The sequence below is a fragment of the Mchenga conophoros genome, linkage group LG18, assembly GCF_057382185.1.
Source record: "Mchenga conophoros isolate Kocher_MC1m ecotype Shallow Benthic linkage group LG18, M_conophoros_male_GT1.1, whole genome shotgun sequence".
Taxonomy (NCBI): Eukaryota; Metazoa; Chordata; class Actinopteri; order Cichliformes; family Cichlidae; genus Mchenga; species Mchenga conophoros.
In genome coordinates, this window is record NC_140543.1 from 10,385,305 (window position 1) to 10,404,005 (window position 18,701).

Below are 18,701 nucleotides of genomic sequence, written 5' to 3' on the forward strand. Positions count from 1 at the left end.
AAAATAGAACAACAAAATTGTATTTACTATAAATACATCAGCTGCCTTATTATTTTTGGTTTAAAAAAAACTGTAACAGCTTTCTGCAACAATTTGAAGTGCAACAACACAGCACTACAAAAATTAGACTAATGATTAAAAGCAATTCAATGAACCTATGTACTTAAAACATGGAGCTTGCCTGCTCAAGCACTTGCCTTGCTTGTCCAGAGGGAAATGCCTCTGTGGGATCCACAGGCTGACTTTGGGCTTTTGCTAAATGTTGCGTACTAGACTTACTCACCACTCAATGCATTTTACACGTTTAAATAGACAATTCGCTGAAAAATTTGAATCATATGTATTTCTGTTATTTCATTTTATTCTTATTTTAAAATATCTGTGATTTATGCCATCTGTTAATATAATGATGTTTGCCTGATGGTGCTCAATGTGCAAATTTTACATTGATTTGTTTATTAAATGGGGGAGGAGGGAGGGAGGGTAAGGCAGAGGACAGGGGAGATGCTGACAATAAACGCACACCAGGTGCTTAGGGGGAAAGGTATATTGCAGTGGAATCAAAGTTATTGATTACTCTTTCATATGGTTGTTTGTTTGTTTGTTTTTTTGTAATTCATCTAATTCATCAGATTAAAGATAAATCCCAGCCAAAAGTGAAAAAGAGAACACTTCCAGCAGGCTCCTGGTACATATTTTCGAGATTGAAGAAAAAAAGTCTTTAAAAATTCACAAGATTTTATGTAAATGTAAAGTGACATTCCTTTAAGTTTTGATTTACTGTAATGTAAAAGTACAGAAAGTTTCTGTGTTTTAATTATTTAAAAAATCGATATTTTTATACGGCTGTTGGAATATTATTAAATTTGTTTTAACACATTTCTTTGTTTTTTTTGTCTTGTTTCATTTTGTTTTATATTGTGAAGAGTAGCATCTTCGTCAGTGACAGAGCCTTGTATGAACAAGTAGGTTTTGCTGTTGTGTGTGTGATCTCTAAATGCGTGTTTGCGCTTGTGTGCCCAGCATACATGACACAGGAAAGTCTTTTGAATCATCTAACCCCCCGGGTGCTTTTCATTGCACAACACTTAGCTTAGAGTTAAAAGTGCCTACGGACACAGAAAAATGCATTCTGGTACATCACATTGGGACATCCGTTTTTAAAGAATGGATATAAAAATAACAGTTCATATTCTGTTTTAGCACATATACACAGATACAGAAAAATTCTATACGACACTCATACATGGTCATGAATACAAAGCTTTAGAAAGAAAACGGAAAAGCGGGACTTTTAAGGAAGAGCATGCCTCTCGGCATCCCTCCCCTCACTGACAGCATGTTATAGCCTGCGAGGCAGGAAAGGGTTCAGTTTGGTTTTTATGGTCTGAGCTCACAAGAACACCTTCAGACTTCGGGAACACATCACAGAGAGATAACAAACCATAAAAAGGTGAGTAATATCATGAATGAACATTTAGCATATTTTCTTTTGGACCTCCTTTTGATATTTTTGATAATTTCTAAGTTTAAATTAATGCATACCAAATGGTTTACAAACCTGCATGTTATGGAGCCCTTCCATATAAAGTTATTGGCATTCTTTGCAGTTCTTTTATGATTCCCAGTTTTTAACCAACATTTTTGAGAGGTTTTCTACCCAAAGAAATGCTTGAAATTGAATGAGATAAAGACAATCACACCACTTATTTTTTCTTTGCGATCAGTGTACAGACGCTTTTTACTACAGTGTCCAAAAGTGACTCAGACAATGTCTGTGACTTCTGCACTTCAGTTTTCTATGTGAAAAAATGAGGTGAGAAAAAGAAAAAAAATCAAGTTGAATCAAAGACTATGTTGAAACACTGTTCTTTGACGCAGTGCTGCCAATGTGCAACGTGTTTTAGCACGCTGCCTCTGAGGGCTGAATCGTTGGCTAGATACTTGGATACAAATATTTTAGAGGCTGTGTCAGGGTAGCACACGTCCCTCTTTAAAAAAGTATTAGTCATTTTTTAAAATCTTCCGTATCTGGTTATTATGGGGGTTTTTATTGAATGAACCAAATTGTCAAAGAACTCTGTGTTCAGTAATTTCTGTCACTTTTTGCCTCTTACATACCTTTCTATCTTTTCAGGTAATTCCTTTTTTTAATGCAGAGGGTTGATTCAATGGAAATACCACTTTTAATTATAACTTATGTGTCAGTGTGGAGCTCTCGATCATATACCCATTCAAACCACTTGTTCATATTTTTCACCTCATGTTTCATTTTACCGATTACCGAAATTACACATTAGCAGACCTCACAACTAGAAAAAATACAGTCACATAATTATGAGATGTTGTTTTTATATATAACTATATTATAAATTATGTTTTATAATATCTAAGTATATCACTGGTTGGAGATACAATACGTATGTGCATTTGTTTGATAAAAATTTTAGAGTTTCAATATTCATCTACCAGACATATTAAAGTAAACAACTATATCTAATTTGCTTAACACAGAGACAAAAGAGGTTGTGGTTTTAGGAAGTGTCTGAAATCCAACTGTACAGAGCTGATGGTAAATGTCAAAAAACACACTTTACCAAAGTCAAACTTTGTTGTTTTCATTTTTGTATAAATTTGCTCAGATCAATTAAGTAAGATACAATTTAAGCTTTAGCGGTGCAGGTGAGAACGTGTTTTGGATGGTCTCCCATGATAATTTCTGGATTAATGTGCATTAATCCAGAAATTACTTGTTACTGTCTTGACAAGTAATTTCTGTTCCATGTGGAGAGCCAGAAAAAGTACTTCTAAGGTGCTTATCTTAACACTTTCACGCATAGTGGTCACTAGAGTGGACAGCTATTCGAATGCTGTTTTCTTGCATTTGTGCCAGTGTTGATGCGATATTTGCACATAAATTACTACATTGGACACTGATGTGTCACTCCATACCCTGCCACCCACCGGTCGTTCAATGTTACTATAGATGTATGACGCGTTTCATTGTAATTATTGTTATTTAACCCTGTCATGCATGACTTATGACAACCTTAATATGGATTTTTTTTCTTGAATATTTATTAAGTATATAATATTTAAGTATTTATACATTTTTTTCATGCCTACAGATGAATAAAAATACTTTCAAAAATCCACACTGAAGTTGTCATAAGTCATGCATGAAAGGGTAAAAAATATAAATGAATGAAAGAATAAATACATAATACTGATATTATTGATATTATTGATACTGATATTATATTATAATCTGGTAACCGGACAGTTCCATGCTGAAAACTGTAAACATGAAGTTAGCATTTATCAAAGTGCTACTTTAGTGTTTTGGACGTCATTAGTTTTGTTTACTAAACTGTTGACTGAGTTTGTGTTTGAGGTTCTAATGTTTTTTCCCACCTTCAGGGTCAAAAATTCTTCTACAATGAGTAACACGAGTCTCCCACCTCTGACAAATCCAATTCCCACTGAACCAGCAGAAGAGAACGCTGTGAGCAATAACTATTTTACAGCCATTGGTGCCCTCATCCTCAGCTTGGTCTTCCTCCTGGGTGTCCCTGGAAATCTCTTCATTGTCTGGAGCATCCTGGCCCGCTGCCGACAACGCTCAGTCACCACCCTCCTCATCCTCAACTTGGCATGTGCTGATGGGTTCCTCATGGCTCTCTCCATCTTTTTCATCATCTACCTGGCCATGCAGTCGTGGGTCTTTGGTAACACCATGTGCAAAATTGTGTTCTACCTGTGCTACTCCAACATGTATGCATCAGTCTTTCTGATAACCCTGATGAGCGTGAACAGGCTGTTGGCCGTGGTCTTTCCACACACACTGTATCACCTGATCACCAGGAAGGTTGTGAAGAGGGTGATCCTAGGCACATGGGTGCTAGTGATGGCCATTTCCATTCCTTCGTTGGTGTTTCGAGATGTGAAAGAAGAAACTGATGATATGAATCAAAAAACATATGTGTGTGCACCCAATCACACACTGCGTAGACATGTAAGTACACTTGTGTTGGTTATTTGTCTGCCACTGATCTGATTAGATTCATAACCATATTTGTTTCCATTATCAAAATGCCTTCTAAAAACCTTCTGCATGTGAGAGCCAGTGAAATAGTGAATGAGGTATTGAACATGATCACGCTTTGAGCAAAAGGGCCAGAATTCTTCATTCATGACTTAATTAATAAAAGAAAAAACGGTTCTTTAAAAGACTGGTTAAATGTTGTTGGGGAAAAAATGCCTTACATTCTCAGATTAAAGGAGGATATTTTGGTTGTTTGTTTATTTCTCCTGAAATGTAGTATATCTCTGTTTAAACTGTAACTATTGATAAAAACTACCGTGTCAAAAAATACTCTTATAATACTCGACATTTTATTAGATATGATTTCATGAACAATTAGACAGCTAAAACATTTGCCTATTTTAACGGGAACACACTATCTGAAACTGAGAGGAAAGAAATATTGCAGATGTGTTTGTTACTGTGTTTAAGGCCTTGGAAGCTGCAGCTTAACTAGTGTTCAAAATGTAGTTAAAATAATTCAAATTACACCAGACTGCACGTTTTTTAAGCCCTTGAGCCCACAACGTAAATACTGATGTGGCACTGCACAAAAGTCTGAAAATCATTTTGCATTGATCCTTCATAAATGTAGTAATGCTCTTCTGTAAAACATTCCTTCTTTACAAGTAAAAGTCCTCCTTAAGTAAGGTGGCAAATTAGAATCAAAATATTCTAAAACTACATAAAGTAAAATGATTTATTTTGCAGAATGCCCCTTTTCAGATCAAAGACCATAACAACATTACTTGATTTTAGGTCTTCAGATGTTTCATTTTGTCCTCTCATTTGACAAAAAAACCCCAGAGAAGTTGATCAGTTTAAACAGTTTCATAATTTTGGCTCTATTTCTTTGTTTTTCATTTAATATCTAAGGAAACAGCTTTTCTTTATATCCTCTCATGTGCAGGTGAGGTTTGAGTACGCCTTTCAGACAGTGGCAGGATTCATTATTCCTTATGCAATCATTATAACCAGCTACGTTCTCATCCTGAAACGCCTGAGGGAGACCAGGTTTCAACGAAATATCCGCAGCGAGAAACTTATCCTGGCTATCGTCATAATGTCTGGCCTGTTCTGGTTGCCGTACCACGTCATCAACATGATACAGGTGTGCAAGGGCATCTTCTCTACCAATAACCCAATAACCACATCAAATCTGTTTGTAAATCGATTATCTGAGGATTCGATTGAATACTGAGTGGGTTGGTGTGTTTTTTTCCACCCAAGGTGGCAGCTGCGTGGTACCCAAAAGACTCAGCAACAAGAAAACGGTGAGTAACTGAAGATTTTCAGAAACATGGTGCTAAAGTTAGTGAAGTACAATATTGTCATTTTATGCATTATGTCCAGTAATAACAATACTCTGTAATTCAAAGCTGATATATGTAGTCTGTCTCCGTGCATGCAGTGACACACACCTAGATTTAATTTTTACCATCCAGTAAACTGAATATACTATAATTGTAAAGAGTTTGAATGTGCCACCATCTTCAGTATATAATATTATCAAAATATTCCAAAATCTGGAGAAATCTCAATATCCGGGCTTCATGTGACACTGCACTAAAAGCAGGCAGGATTCTGTTGTGGAAAATCACTGCAGGGGTTCAGGACCACTTCCAGAAATCTCTCTGTGAATACCATGTTCACCTTACCATCCAAAAGGTTGAAGCTCTAACAAACAAGAGACAGAGTATCGTATCGTCACTGATTTCTAGACTCGATTCGATTCCAATTCACAAGGTCCCGATTCAATTCGATCCATGATTCGATTCAATTCAATTCAATTTTGACCCAGACAGTCAGAGATATTATAATTCTGATCATTTATCAATACTGGCACTTGTGAGACTTCATCAGAGATGTAAGCAACACAGAAGATGCCTTTGTGTCAAAGTAACTGAGGGTAAAACACAGAAAAAGATTAAGGAGAGTTTCCTGGCCTGGCTTTTTATAGCAGATAACCTAAAATATATATATACAGTGGGGCAAAAAAGTATTTAGTCAGCCACCGATTGTGCAAGTTCCCCCACCTAAAATGATGACAGAGGTCAGTAATTTGCACCAGAGGTACACTTCAACTGTGAGAGACAGAATGTGAAAAAAAAATCCATGAATCCACATGGTAGGATTTGTAAAGAATTTATCCGTAAATCAGGGTGGAAAATAAGTATAACAAAAATACAACTCAATACTTTGTAACATAACCTTTGTTGGCAATAACAGAGGTCAAACGTTTACTATAGGTCTTTACCAGGTTTGCACACACAGTAGCTGGTATTTTGGCCCATTCCTCCATGCAGATCTTCTCGAGAGCAGTGATGTTTTGGGGCTGTCGCCGAGCAACACGGACTTTCAACTCCCGCCATAGATTTTCTATGGGGTTGAGGTCTGGAGACTGGCTAGGCCACTCCAGGACTTTCAAATGCTTCTTACAGAGCCACTCCTTTGTTGCCCGGGCGGTGTGTTTTGGATCATTGTCATGTTGGAAGACCCAGCCTCGTTTCATCTTCAAAGTTCTCACTGATGGAAGGAGGTTTTGGCTCAAAATCTCACGATACATGGCCCCATTCATTCTGTCCTTAACACGGATCAGTCGTCCTGTCCCCTTGGCAGAAAAACAGCCCCATAGCATGATGTTTCCACCCCCATGCTTCACAGTAGGTATGGTGTTCTTGGGATGCAACTCAGTATTCTTCGTCCTCCAAACACGACGAGTTGAGTTTATACCAAAAAGTTCTACTTTGGTTTCATCTGACCACATGACATTCTCCCAATCCTCTGCTGTATCATCCATGTGCTCTCTGGCAAACTTCAGACGGGCCTGGACCTGCACTGGCTTCAGCAGCGGAACACGTCTGGCACTGCGGGATTTGATTCCCTGCCGTTGTAGTGTGTCACTGATGGTGACCTTTGTTACTTTGGTCCCAGCTCTCTGCAGGTCATTCACCAGGTCCCCCCGTGTGGTTCTGGGATCTTTGCTCACCGTTCTCATGATCATTTTGACCCCACGGGATGAGATCTTGCGTGGAGCCCCAGATCGAGGGAGATTATCAGTGGTCTTGTATGTCTTCCATTTTCTGATGATTGCTCCCACAGTTGATTTTTTCACACCAAGCTGCTTGCCTATTGTAGATTCACTCTTCCCAGTCTGGTGCAGGTCTACAATACTTTTCCTGGTGTCCTTCGAAAGCTCTTTGGTCTTGGCCATGGCGGAGTTTGGAGTCTGACTGTTTGAGGCTGTGGACAGGTGTCTTTTATACAGATGATGAGTTCAAACAGGTGCCATTCATACAGGTAACGAGTGGGGGACAGAAAAGCTTCTTACAGACGACGTTACAGGTCTGTGAGAGCCAGAGATTTTCCTTGTTTGAGGTGACCAAATACTTATTTTCCACCCTAATTTACGAATAAATTCTTTACAAATCCTACCATGTGAATTCATGGATTTTTTTTTCACATTCTGTCTCTCACAGTTGAAGTGTACCTCTGGTGCAAATTACTGACCTCTGTCATCATTTTAAGTGGGGGAACTTGCACAATCGGTGGCTGACTAAATACTTTTTTGCCCCACTGTATATATGCAGTAGATCAAAAATGGAAGAAAAGCACAAATCAGTATATGAACATTACTGATGCTGCTGAAGTGAAGCTGTGCATTCAGAGGGTTTATTAGAGACACTTAAAAAACAAAAACAAACAGCGGCCGACAGTGCTGTTAACAATGGTAGACTGGTGTGTAATGGGAAACTGTTCTTGAAGTACACTGAGAGAGAGCAAGAGAGAGAGAGCTGTGCAGGAATTGTGATTTTATTGTGGTGGAAGCAAAACAGCAAAAGTCAGAGCGAATTAATGGCGATGTTTATGAAATGTGAAGCATAGTTTTGATCTTCTTTTGCTGCCAGTCAATTTAGTTTGGAGAGTGACAAAACCTGCAGCTTCAGAAGGTGTGAGCTCTCAGCTTTCAGCCCCAGTGGGTGAGAAAGCCGACATCTCACAGATTCTGAAGCATCGGCTCTGCGCATTGTGTTTACATCTTTGTGTGGAATCCATTTACCTGCTCTCACTTGCTTTTTTAGCTGTTTGGTGGTTGTTGAAATAGTTTTGTGAGTTTTAACCTGAGATTCTGGCATTTCTGGCAAAATACATGTATATTTAAAAGTTGATTCAGGATTTAATGAATCAATATCACTTTATTCAAGCTAAAATTTTAATTTTCTGATTGTAGCAGTCCCCCGGACCAAGGAAGAAATAGAGAGAGCCTCGACGGGTGCAGTAATTTTTACTTTGAGATTCATTCAGAATCTAACAGTGCGCCAGGTGCGCCAATGCACCGTGAAAACTAAACAGAAACACAAAATACATTTTCTTAGACGCTTATTACAAATATGAACTCAAATAAAGCAGAAAATACAACAAAATATCAATTAAGCAAAGAAATACAACTTAAAACATGTACCTCGCTCCGCATTCCAAGGGCTGCAAATTGTTCGTTTCGCTAGAGTCCGGTATCACGCTGCTTCACGCTTCATTGAGAGCTGCCTACTGGGAAATGTGCGCCACAAAACCGGTCTGAGCTGGAAGTGCAGCTTGCCGCTAACTAAACAACAGAGCCCTCTACTGGACACTACGCGTAGCTGTTCAGGCTTAGATCAATAAACAAAACTGGACCTTTACACTCCCACCAAATCATGTATAATAAACAACATTCTTTACATGATTTCCAGCTGTAACATATGGACATTACTACAAGAACGAACACAATTTCAAATACATCATCAATAAACTTTCGCAAATACGCCTGATGTGACAGTATTGATTGAAACATCAATTAGTTATTTTCTAATAGAACTACAAGCTTTTGAACAGGTCGCTCAACTACGTGAGGTTTGTGTGCTGTTCCCTGCTTCTTTATTAAGCCTCGATCGCCAACTTGAAGCTTGACTCTGCGGACCAAACCGTCATCTTCTTCTGGTGCTTCAACCACTCGAGCCAGTTGCCACTGATTTCTGGGAAGCATGTCTTCTTTGATAATGACTATGTCATTGACTTTAAGATTTCGACGTGGTAGGTGCCATTTCTGTCTCATAGATATGTTCAGAAGGTACTCTCTTTTCCATCTACTCCAAAACTGCTCAGTGAGATACTGGACTCTGCGCCAACGTTTCCTTGCATATAAGTCCTCTTTCACAAACTTTCCTGGTGGAGGCAGTGCAACCTTTGATTTCATCAATATGAGGTGATTTGGAGTTAGAGGTTCAGGAGATTTAGGATCATTGATTCCATCGACGCTCAGTGGTCGACCATTAACTATAAACATCGCCTCATAGAATAGAGTTCTTAGAGAGCTGTCATCCAGCCTGCCTTGGCATTGAGCAATGGTGGCATTGAGAACATTGCGGATGGTTCGAATCTGTCGTTCCCACACACCTCCGGCATGGCTAGCAGATGGGGCATTGAAGACGAACTCACACTGTTTATTGGCAAGGAATGCTTCTAAGGCATCCATGTCACATTGTTTAAGAGACTCTCTTAGCTCATTTTTGGCTCCAATAAAGTTTGTACCCTGGTCACTGTACAACTTACAAACAGCTCCTCTTAAGCTGATGAAACATCTCAGAGCGTTGATGAAAGAGTCAGTAGAAAGATCCTCAAGCATCTCAATGTGGACTGCACGTGAGGAAAGACATGTAAAGAGGAGTCCGTATCTTTTATGCTCTTTGCGACCTTGTTTTGTGACAAATGGTCCGAAACAGTCCATTCCACAATACATGAAAGGATCTGAGATTTCAACTCGTTCCTTTGGAAGTTCAGACATGCGTTGTTCTTCTGGTGAACGTCTTAGTTTTCGACATTGAACACATTTGCTTATTAGTTTTGCAACTTCCTTGCTCCCACCAATCACCCAAAACCCATTCGATCTGATTTCCATGAGAGTTTGGCTTCTACCTTGATGACAAATCTGTGCATGAAAATGAGCAATGATCAACTTTGTAATGTGATGGTCTTTTGGGAGGATGATGGGGTGCTTAAGTCCCTGACAGAGTGTTGACTTCTTCAGTCTTCCTCCAACACGGAGAAGTCCTTGATCTAGCACTGGATCTACTCTAAAGAGGGGACTTGAACTCGGAAGGTTATCTCCCACCTTCAACACTTCCATCTCTTGAGAAAAGGCCTGCTGCTGAAGGAGCTTTATTATTGTGTCAGCAGCTGTTCTCCGTTCATCTACTGTTACAAAGTTTCCATACTGGGCGGGCTTTGCTGGATCTCAATCCTTTTATCCTTGCAACCACTTTAAGGAGCATTGACCAGCTTGAAAACCTTGACAAACGGCTGAGGATATTGTCTTGTTCACTTGTTTGAGTTGTGAGAGCTTTGACTGCTTTGACTTCTGGATCCCCTACTAACAACACAGCTGAGGGGCTGGGTGCATATGAAATGTCATGTTCCCACAGAAACTTTGGACCAGACAACCAACATGTTGACATGATTTCTGATGCACTGAGCCCTCTAGAGGCGTAATCTGCAGGATTCTGAGCTGTGTCAATGTAGTGCCACTGTCTGGGATCTGTAGTTTGCCTAATTAACTGAACACGGTTGGCAACGAAGACGTGGAACCGTCGTGCCTCATTGTTAATATAGGCTAAGACTACTTGGGAGTCAGTCCAAAAGAACTCTTCATTAACCCTTTAGAGCCGATCGGAGCGGGAACGCTCTGTTATGCGTAACTATTTTTAAATCCCAGTAGCACTGCAACCACGTAAGCTAGCGCAAAAATTTTTTTTGCATATGAAACCGGAGGAGTTGTACTTACATCTGATGCCATCAGCTTGTCCTAGGTCACGGTTTCCTTCCACATAAAGCTTTGCAAAAACTGCATAAAAAGCGCTTGCAGGAACAAAAACATAATATTCCAGAAACACGCTTTACCGATCTGATCAGCTGTTCAAAACACTTCCTACGTTGGAATAGACGTCAGCGCGAACTTTTGCATTTCCGCCATTACTTGCCCGAAACCGGAAGTGACGTCATTTTCGCGGAAATGTAGTCTTTTTTGCGATCAGGGCCTCAGGGCCTATACTGCTCTTTTTAAAAGTTATCTTTGACTTTATGACTTTCTGTGTCGTTTCTGGGATGCTTAGGACTCATATTGCACTGCTGGAAATAGTTTATTTTGATGCATATGCTGCTTTTTTGCAAATTTGCAGTATAATATTTATTTTCGTTTTTCCTGCAGTGTATAAAAATTGGTGTATTTCAAAAATAAAACTATGAAGACACTCAAAATAAATTTCCTGTGGTAGGAAACTATTTTGTGCAACTTTTTTGTATTTACAGTTTTGAGGGATAAGACTCTTAAATTTCTCTAACTACAAATATATGTTAAAAAATCAAAAACGATTTTCAATTTTTTTGTAGTTTATTGCACTTTTTTGCAATTTATGTAATTACTATGCACTTAATGAATACATATTATTAAAATCTGGGCTATAATGGTTGTATTGATGTATAGCAACTTGAAATGCTCCCAAAAATGGCTCCACAGCATGTAAAAATATAATATAAGCTCTGGCGGACTTGGTTCTATGGTAGGTCTTAAAGGGTTAATGCACATCTGAAGCTCTGCTTTTAGCATGCTGCTCATTCTAGCTGATGTGACTGCGGCTGAGAGTTCTAATCGCGGGATACTTGTGACCTTGGTAGGTGCGACTCTTGCCTTAGCCATAACAAGACTACAGTGGACCTTCTCGTTGCTGAGGTACCTAATATAGGAGCATGCACCATATCCTAAATCACTAGCATCACAAAAGTGGTGCAGTTCCACCTTTACAATGTCTGTTAGTTCTGGTGGGTGGTAACATCTAGGCACTGCAACCGATTTTAGTCTTTCCAACCCATCTTTCCAGTCCTCCCACCGTGAGCGTAAGTTGTCAGGAAGGGGGTCATCCCATTCAATGCCTCTGCGACACAGTTCCTGTAGGATACCTTTGCCTCTTAAGGTGAAGGGAGCTACGAACCCTAGTGGGTCGTACAGGGATGAGATCACTGACAGTATGCTCCGGCGAGTAGGAGGTTGGTCCTTAGTGTTTATTTTGAAACTGAAAGTGTCATTTTTGATTGACCACTGGATGCCGAGCACATGGCCTTCGGCTGTTGTGTCAGGTTTGAGATCGAGCGGTTCTGTGGTGTCTGCTCTGTCTGAGGGTTCCAGCTGGGAAAGCGCATCACTTTGGTTTGAGTTGAACTTGTGCAGATGTAGACCGCCAAGTCTACAAAGTGCTTGTGTTTCGGTGATGAGTTCTTGTGCCTCTTTAACTGATGGGACACTAGTTAGACCATCGTCTACATAAAAGTTCTGTTCAACAAACTCTGAGGCCTTAGGATAGTCTGCTCTGTACTGTTGTGCCAAATATTTCAGGCCGAAATTAGCACATCCAGGGGATGAACTGGCACCGAATAGATGTACAGCCATTCTGTATTCTCTGGGTTCTTTGTCTAATTGTCCATCCTGCCACCACAGAAATCTCAGATAGTTGCGCATGTCTGGACAAACAGAGAACTGGTGGAACATTCTCTCGATATCACAGATTATGGCTACATTTTACCCCCACCAATGAGTTGATCATATCTGGACCTGTGAGAAGAGTGTCGTTTAATGAGACACCGAGAAATTTTGCTGAACAGTCAAAGACAACTCTTAGCTTGGCTGGTTTTTTCGGGTGATATACCCCATGGTGTGGGATGTACCATGCAGTCTTGCCTTCAGACAAAGGAGGTGCTAATTCTGCATCACCACTGCTGATAATGTCTCTCATAAAGGAACAGTAATGTTCATGATACTGTTTATCAGCCTTTAGCCTTTTCTTCAGGTGTTGCAGTCGGACTGTGGCTAACTTCTTATTGTTGGGAAGCGCTGGTGGATCATTGCCCTTGAAGGGAAGCGGCATCTCATAGTGCCCATCTGATCTTTGTTTTATTGTATCACTGAGGATTTGTATGAAGCGAACATCATCCTGTGATACATACTTATCCTCATAGTTTCTCTCATTAAAGTCAGTCTCTAGGACTTTGAGTACTTCTGTGGCTGATGGTATGGGCATTTCTTTGACTGTGATCCTGTGCACATAACTCTGGTTACCTTCTCTGTCTAGGTGAGGATTACCAGAACCAATAATACTCCATCCTAGTAGGGTTCTTTGTGCGAAAGGTTCGTTTATTTTGCCTGTGACGATCTCTAGGGGGGCTAGTGCTGATGGGCAGTCATAACCAATCAATAGACCTACTTCACAGTTCTGCAATGGCTGTAACTTGTTAGCTAAGCCTTCAAGGTGTGGCCACTGAAGTGCAGTTTCCTTGGTAGGGATATGAGACTTGTCAACTGGGATAAAGTCACGAGAGTAGACGTGTTCTATTCGGACACGAGTCTCAGAATCAAACCAACGCACCTGTAAGTTGTTGGCAAGTTTACTTGCAACGACTGTGTCGACGGAAGTCATGGTGCTAAGCTTTAACTGCACTGGTTGGGCGTCTACATTTAGTTCTGAGGCCAAATCCTCTAAAATAAAGGATGAGTCACTCTGGGTGTCAAGCAGGGCATATGTAAGTATTTCTTTCTCAGGCTCAGATGCAACTGACACAAATACTGGTACTATGCTGGATGTGGAAGATAGTTTCCTTGTTAGTACATGAGTCATAACATTATGCACTTCCTTGTTTGCACCTTCATCTGGGGATTTAGAATCCTCAGTTTTCTTTTCTTTAGGTTCATTCACTCTTTCTGTGTGTAGACAGGTGGGGTGACGCCGACCACACTTACTACAGGAGTGACGTCCTCTGCATTCTTTGGTTACATGACCCCTCCTCAAACACCCAAAGCAGAGACGATTTTCTTGAATGAAAACTTTCTTGTCATCACTAGTTTTCGCTGCAAAAGCAGGACACTTAGCTATGCCGTGCGATTCTTCTTTGCAAAACAAACATGGGGGTTTAGGTCTAGAAGTAGATACTGGGATTGGTGGAGACTTTGGTTGGATGGTAGTACTGAGTGCCTTCGCTCTTTTAACATGCTGCTCTTCTGATGCCCTTTCGTTTATTAGGAATGGTGAGGCAACAGGATTGCAAACTACTTTAGCTTCATTTTGTATGAACTTTGTAAAGCGAGCGAAGTTGGGGTAGTCTTGGCTTTTGTCTAGCTCCTCCACCACAATGCGGCTCCATCTCTGCACTATCCACTCAGGCAGTTTTCTTAGAAGCTTGTGATTTTCCTCACAATCATTAAGGATCTCTAGGCCTTTGACTTGAGGGATAGCCTCTGCACAGCTTTGGAGAAAATCTGCCAACTCCCTCAGTGCTTTAGGATCATTGGCAGCTATTTTAGGCCATTTTGTGAGTTTAGCCCTAAAGGCTCTTTGGATAACAAATGGGCTGCCATACCTTTCCTCTAAAACGCTCCAAATGCCTGCGTATGCCTGCTCACTGTTGCGGAAGAAATATCCCTCTACTGCCTTTCGTGCTTCACCTGCAAGATAGCTCTTTAGATACAACATTTTCTCACACACAGGTAAAGGTTTGTCACCAATTAGTGCCATAAAGGATACCTTCCAATCCATAAACTTTAGGGGGTCGCCACTAAAGATGGTGGGCTCAGGTACAGGAAGCCTGTTTAGGGTAAGAGAGCTGGCGAGGGCTTGAACTAAGCTAAGTTCTTCACGTTCTGGAGTAGTATTGTGAGGTCTAAATGTTGGTGCTTGTGGATTTAAAGAGATGCACTGTTGGGGAGATTTGCGGAATTTTCTAAGTTGTAGCAGGACACTTGATCATGGCTTTCAATGTCATTTTGAGCGCTAAGGGCTCTTACTCGTGCAGCTGCTACTTTCACTTCGCTGTCTGCCTTTAACTGTTGAAGTTTAGTCTTTTCCTCCTCCAACTTTGCCTTTGTTTCCACTTCCTTTATTTTCCACTCATTTTCCATTTGGCTGATCTTGGTTTCCTGTGCCAATATTTCTTGTGTGGCCTTTGCTTGTTCCACTTTGGCTGCAAGTTCAGCTTCTGCTTCCACCTCACGACTGCCAGTAGAATCTGCCTTTGAGCGTGCAACTGAACCCTCTGGGAACGACGTTTCAGTTTTTGTATCACCAAACACAGAACTATAGTCCCTTTTGTTTAACATCACTCGTACTCTTTCCTTTTCAAGGCGATCGTTAAAGAGCTGATCGATATTTTCCTGTCGTTTAGCAACAACTTCACAAATGTCAGTTGTAAGCACTGCACAAACATCCATTCGCTTAACAATGTCGGGCGTCATGGATTGGCTGCGGCGAATGGGTTCATAATGCTGTTGTACTACAGCGTGCTTGTCTCTTATGTCATGACTGGCATTGTTTAGCTCTTCAGGTGAGCAGAAAGTTTTCAGCTTTGTTCTGATTTCTTTAGCTGCCTTCTTCCAAGTGTCATAAGCTTTGTTAAATGCCTTCTCATTTTTCTTTGCCTCATATTCCTGCATTTCTTTACCCTTTTCAGTTAAATGCCTTTCACGATTGCTGGATCTTACTCCTTGTTGCTCTGAGTCGTCGGCTTCTTCAGCAGCGTTCAACATTTTGTTACTGTAATGTGTATGTTGCTCTATGCGATAACGTCTGGACTTAAACTTACGTGAGTGTTACTTTTGGAAACAATGCTCACATCAGACGTTTACATCACATAAATAAACAGATTAGCACCCACATATTAGACAAAATGTAACTGTAAATACCGCTGATATACGTTACTTTCAAGAAGAATAAACCCATACAATTTAAAGATTGTAATTACTCAGTGCAATGCAGTATACCTTTAAGGCTGTAACCACAAAAATATTTAAGGCAAGTAATTCTGAATTAGAGTGCAGAGTCCTGTTATCAGCAAAGTCCTTAATGGGCATAATACCTGCACCTTTGTAAAGTGACCATCAGAGTTCAAAGGGGAGGTAGGCAACGAAGCAAAGATGATCTTGACTGGTGTAGAAATCTCTCACAGCTGACACACGGACCCAGCTCGTGGCACGGGCTGCACTCATCTGGCATGGGAGCTAGCAAGTAGCCTTCACTCAGCGATCGAGTTTTCACTGTAACAGTCCCCCGGACCAAGGAAGAAATAGAGAGAGCCTCGACGGGTGCAGTAATTTTTACTTTGAGATTCATTCAGAATCTAACAGTGCGCCAGGTGCGCCAATGCACCGTGAAAACTAAACAGAAACACAAAATACATTTTCTTAGACGCTTATTACAAATATGAACTCAAATAAAGCAGAAAATACAACAAAATATCAATTAAGCAAAGAAATACAACTTAAAACATGTACCTCGCTCCGCATTCCAAGGGCTGCAAATTGTTCGTTTCGCTAGAGTCCGGTATCACGCTGCTTCACGCTTCATTGAGAGCTGCCTACTGGGAAATGTGCGCCACAAAACCGGTCTGAGCTGGAAGTGCGGCTTGCCGCTAACTAAACAACAGAGCCCTCTACTGGACACTACGCGTAGCTGTTCAGGCTTAGATCAATAAACAAAACTGGACCTTTACACTGATTTTAATCGGAAATTCAATTATCGAAACCCACCCCTAGTTGAGACTCCTCCTCTGGACATGTGCAGAGGAGGAGTAGTAGGTAAACTGGATTACAGATATGCAATAAGGAGCTGCCAGGAAGGAGAAAAAGACCGCAGAGAAAATTCAGAATGAGAATACTTTAATTATCCCTGGGGATTATGCGGTTGCAGAACCCTGAAGGGAGAAGCCAAAAGAATAATAATAAAAAGACTCAGAAAGCATCTTTTTATGGAAGGTCTCCATATGTCTTGATACTGCAGGTGATGATTAAGGGGTCCTTGAGTCACTCTGTACAAAAACAATCACCATCAATGTGAAAAATCCAACTTTAACTTTCTTCCCTGCAGATTGCAGGATTTTGCCGACTTAACCCGAGCGGTGACCTCAGCTTTGTCCTTCATCAGCAGCTGTGCTACCCCGGTCCTCTACACCTTTGCCGGTAAATCCTATATCAAGAATAATGGCTTTGCCTTTATGGCTAAGCTGTTTGAGGGAACATCATCGGAAACAGGACCCAAAACCACCCGGTTCACAGCAACAGACGATCTGGGAAAGAATAACGTTGATTCTGAAAATCATACACTGGCTTCTACTCAACAAAATCGATGTTGAATTAACTTAATGCACTTAACAGACTGTATATAAATGAGAACATTTAAAATTGTGTAAATCTTTAAACGGAATATGTAGCTTGAGCATTTGAGGCTACAGACGATAAGCACCAGCACAGTATATTTAGAATCTGATAACAGAGTTTAAGTGAAAGTCAGAGGCACAGGCACAGCTGGGCTACTTTTGCTTGCATGCACCTGAATATCTGTAAAGTGTATAGGACTGTACATACTTTTTTTTGTGTGTCACATTATGTGTATGTGAGAATGCTACCTAACATAGAAAGCAGACTCAGCTGAGTGTTTTCATGCTTAGTGTGTTCATTTATAGTCAGGTGAATGAATGAAGATGGGACGATTGGGGAAGTTTGCGAAGTTTGGCCTTACACAGAGACACAGATTGAATGGTTTATATGACACTGTGTGGGATGTGTTCATGTGATGTGTGTGTGTGTGTGTTTTAAATGTAACGTTTAAGAATTGTAAATGGCTGTACCCAAAAGGCAGACTCACAAAATAAAGCTCAGTAGGTTGATTTATAATGATATAACTATATAAAATGAGCTGACAAAGAGTGATGTAGCCTAGGTGGGCCTAGGACGTAGTCTAAGAGGGTCATGAGAGAGAAAACAAGTGTAAGTGATGACTTGCAGGGAGGAGAAAAAAGTTCAGCTCAGAGGAGACATTGTGAAGTATTCCTCAAGGCAGGCCTAATCAAAATTAGGTTTTTGGGGCCTTCTATTACTGTCAGTAATACTGCTTAGTGATCATTCACACACCTACTATTATCCTATTTCATTTTCTAATGTTCCATTATAAATATGCTTGTGAAACTAGATGTGAGAACTTTTTGTTGTTGTTAGATTGAGCTTTAGCACTGTAGATTACAAAAAATCAAAAAAACAATTTGCACACTTGCAGAAACATAATTCAAATAATATTTAGCAAAGTCAGCATCTCCCCCTAATGGCCACACAGAGAAGCAATATACAAAACCTCAAAGAGCTGCACAGTTGCAGCAGTGTTGTTTGCATCATCTTATTGCCAGCCTGGAAAGTTTAACCCATCTATGACTTTAATCTGAATTGGTAGTAAGTTCAGCTGCAAGTGTGCCTGGGATTGATTTACACTTGATATTCAGTGTGATATAATATTGTAATGATTGTTAAAGGCTATTCTACTGTGACAGGTTGACTACCTGTGTGCACTGTTGTTGTTTCTTTAAGAGACATGTTTGGTTGCGCAGCAGGAAATGTCAGTGAGTGTGTGCAGGAAGAGAAAGGGAGTTCTTGTTGTTCGGAGCTGGAGAGGAGTTATACCGGAGGTCTGTCTTAGGGGTTAACAGCCCGTGTTTCTCTACCTACACAATAAACCGTGGTGAGATCAAAACGTCTGGTTCTTGAGAGCATGTGTGAACA

The 18,701-nt window shown here is 40.4% G+C and overlaps 1 protein-coding gene across 2 annotated transcripts; it reads left to right on the forward strand.

Moving 5' to 3' along the window:
• The first annotated feature begins 77 nt into the window (after positions 1–77).
• Positions 78–18,672, forward strand: LOC146553244 (leukotriene B4 receptor 1-like). 2 transcript variants are annotated; one of them, XM_085254865.1, is made up of 5 exons: positions 78–1,453; positions 3,421–4,015; positions 4,995–5,195; positions 5,315–5,358; positions 17,020–18,672. In XM_085254865.1, exons 2-5 carry the CDS (start codon positions 3,440–3,442, stop codon positions 17,282–17,284), a joined length of 1,086 nt encoding a protein of 361 aa, XP_085110991.1. In that variant the 5' UTR covers positions 78–1,453; positions 3,421–3,439; the 3' UTR covers positions 17,285–18,672. The 2 variants fall into 2 exon arrangements, with proteins under 2 accessions (XP_085110991.1, XP_085110990.1); XM_085254864.1 differs by lacking the exon at positions 78–1,453 and having other exon boundaries at positions 2,385–4,015.
• The last annotated feature ends 29 nt before the right edge of the window (positions 18,673–18,701 follow it).

What these genes read in the sequence shown, in the direction of transcription:
- LOC146553244 (XM_085254864.1), top strand. Translation starts at nt 3,401, where the DNA reads ATGTTTTTTCCCACCTTCAGGGTCAAAAATTCTTCTACAATGAGTAAC. An exon ending in ATCACACACTGCGTAGACAT is followed by an intron (nt 4,016 to 4,994) that starts GTAAGTACACTT and finishes TCTCATGTGCAG; the next exon opens with GTGAGGTTTGAGTACGCCTT. An exon ending in GACTCAGCAACAAGAAAACG is followed by an intron (nt 5,359 to 17,019) that starts GTGAGTAACTGA and finishes TCTTCCCTGCAG; the next exon opens with ATTGCAGGATTTTGCCGACT.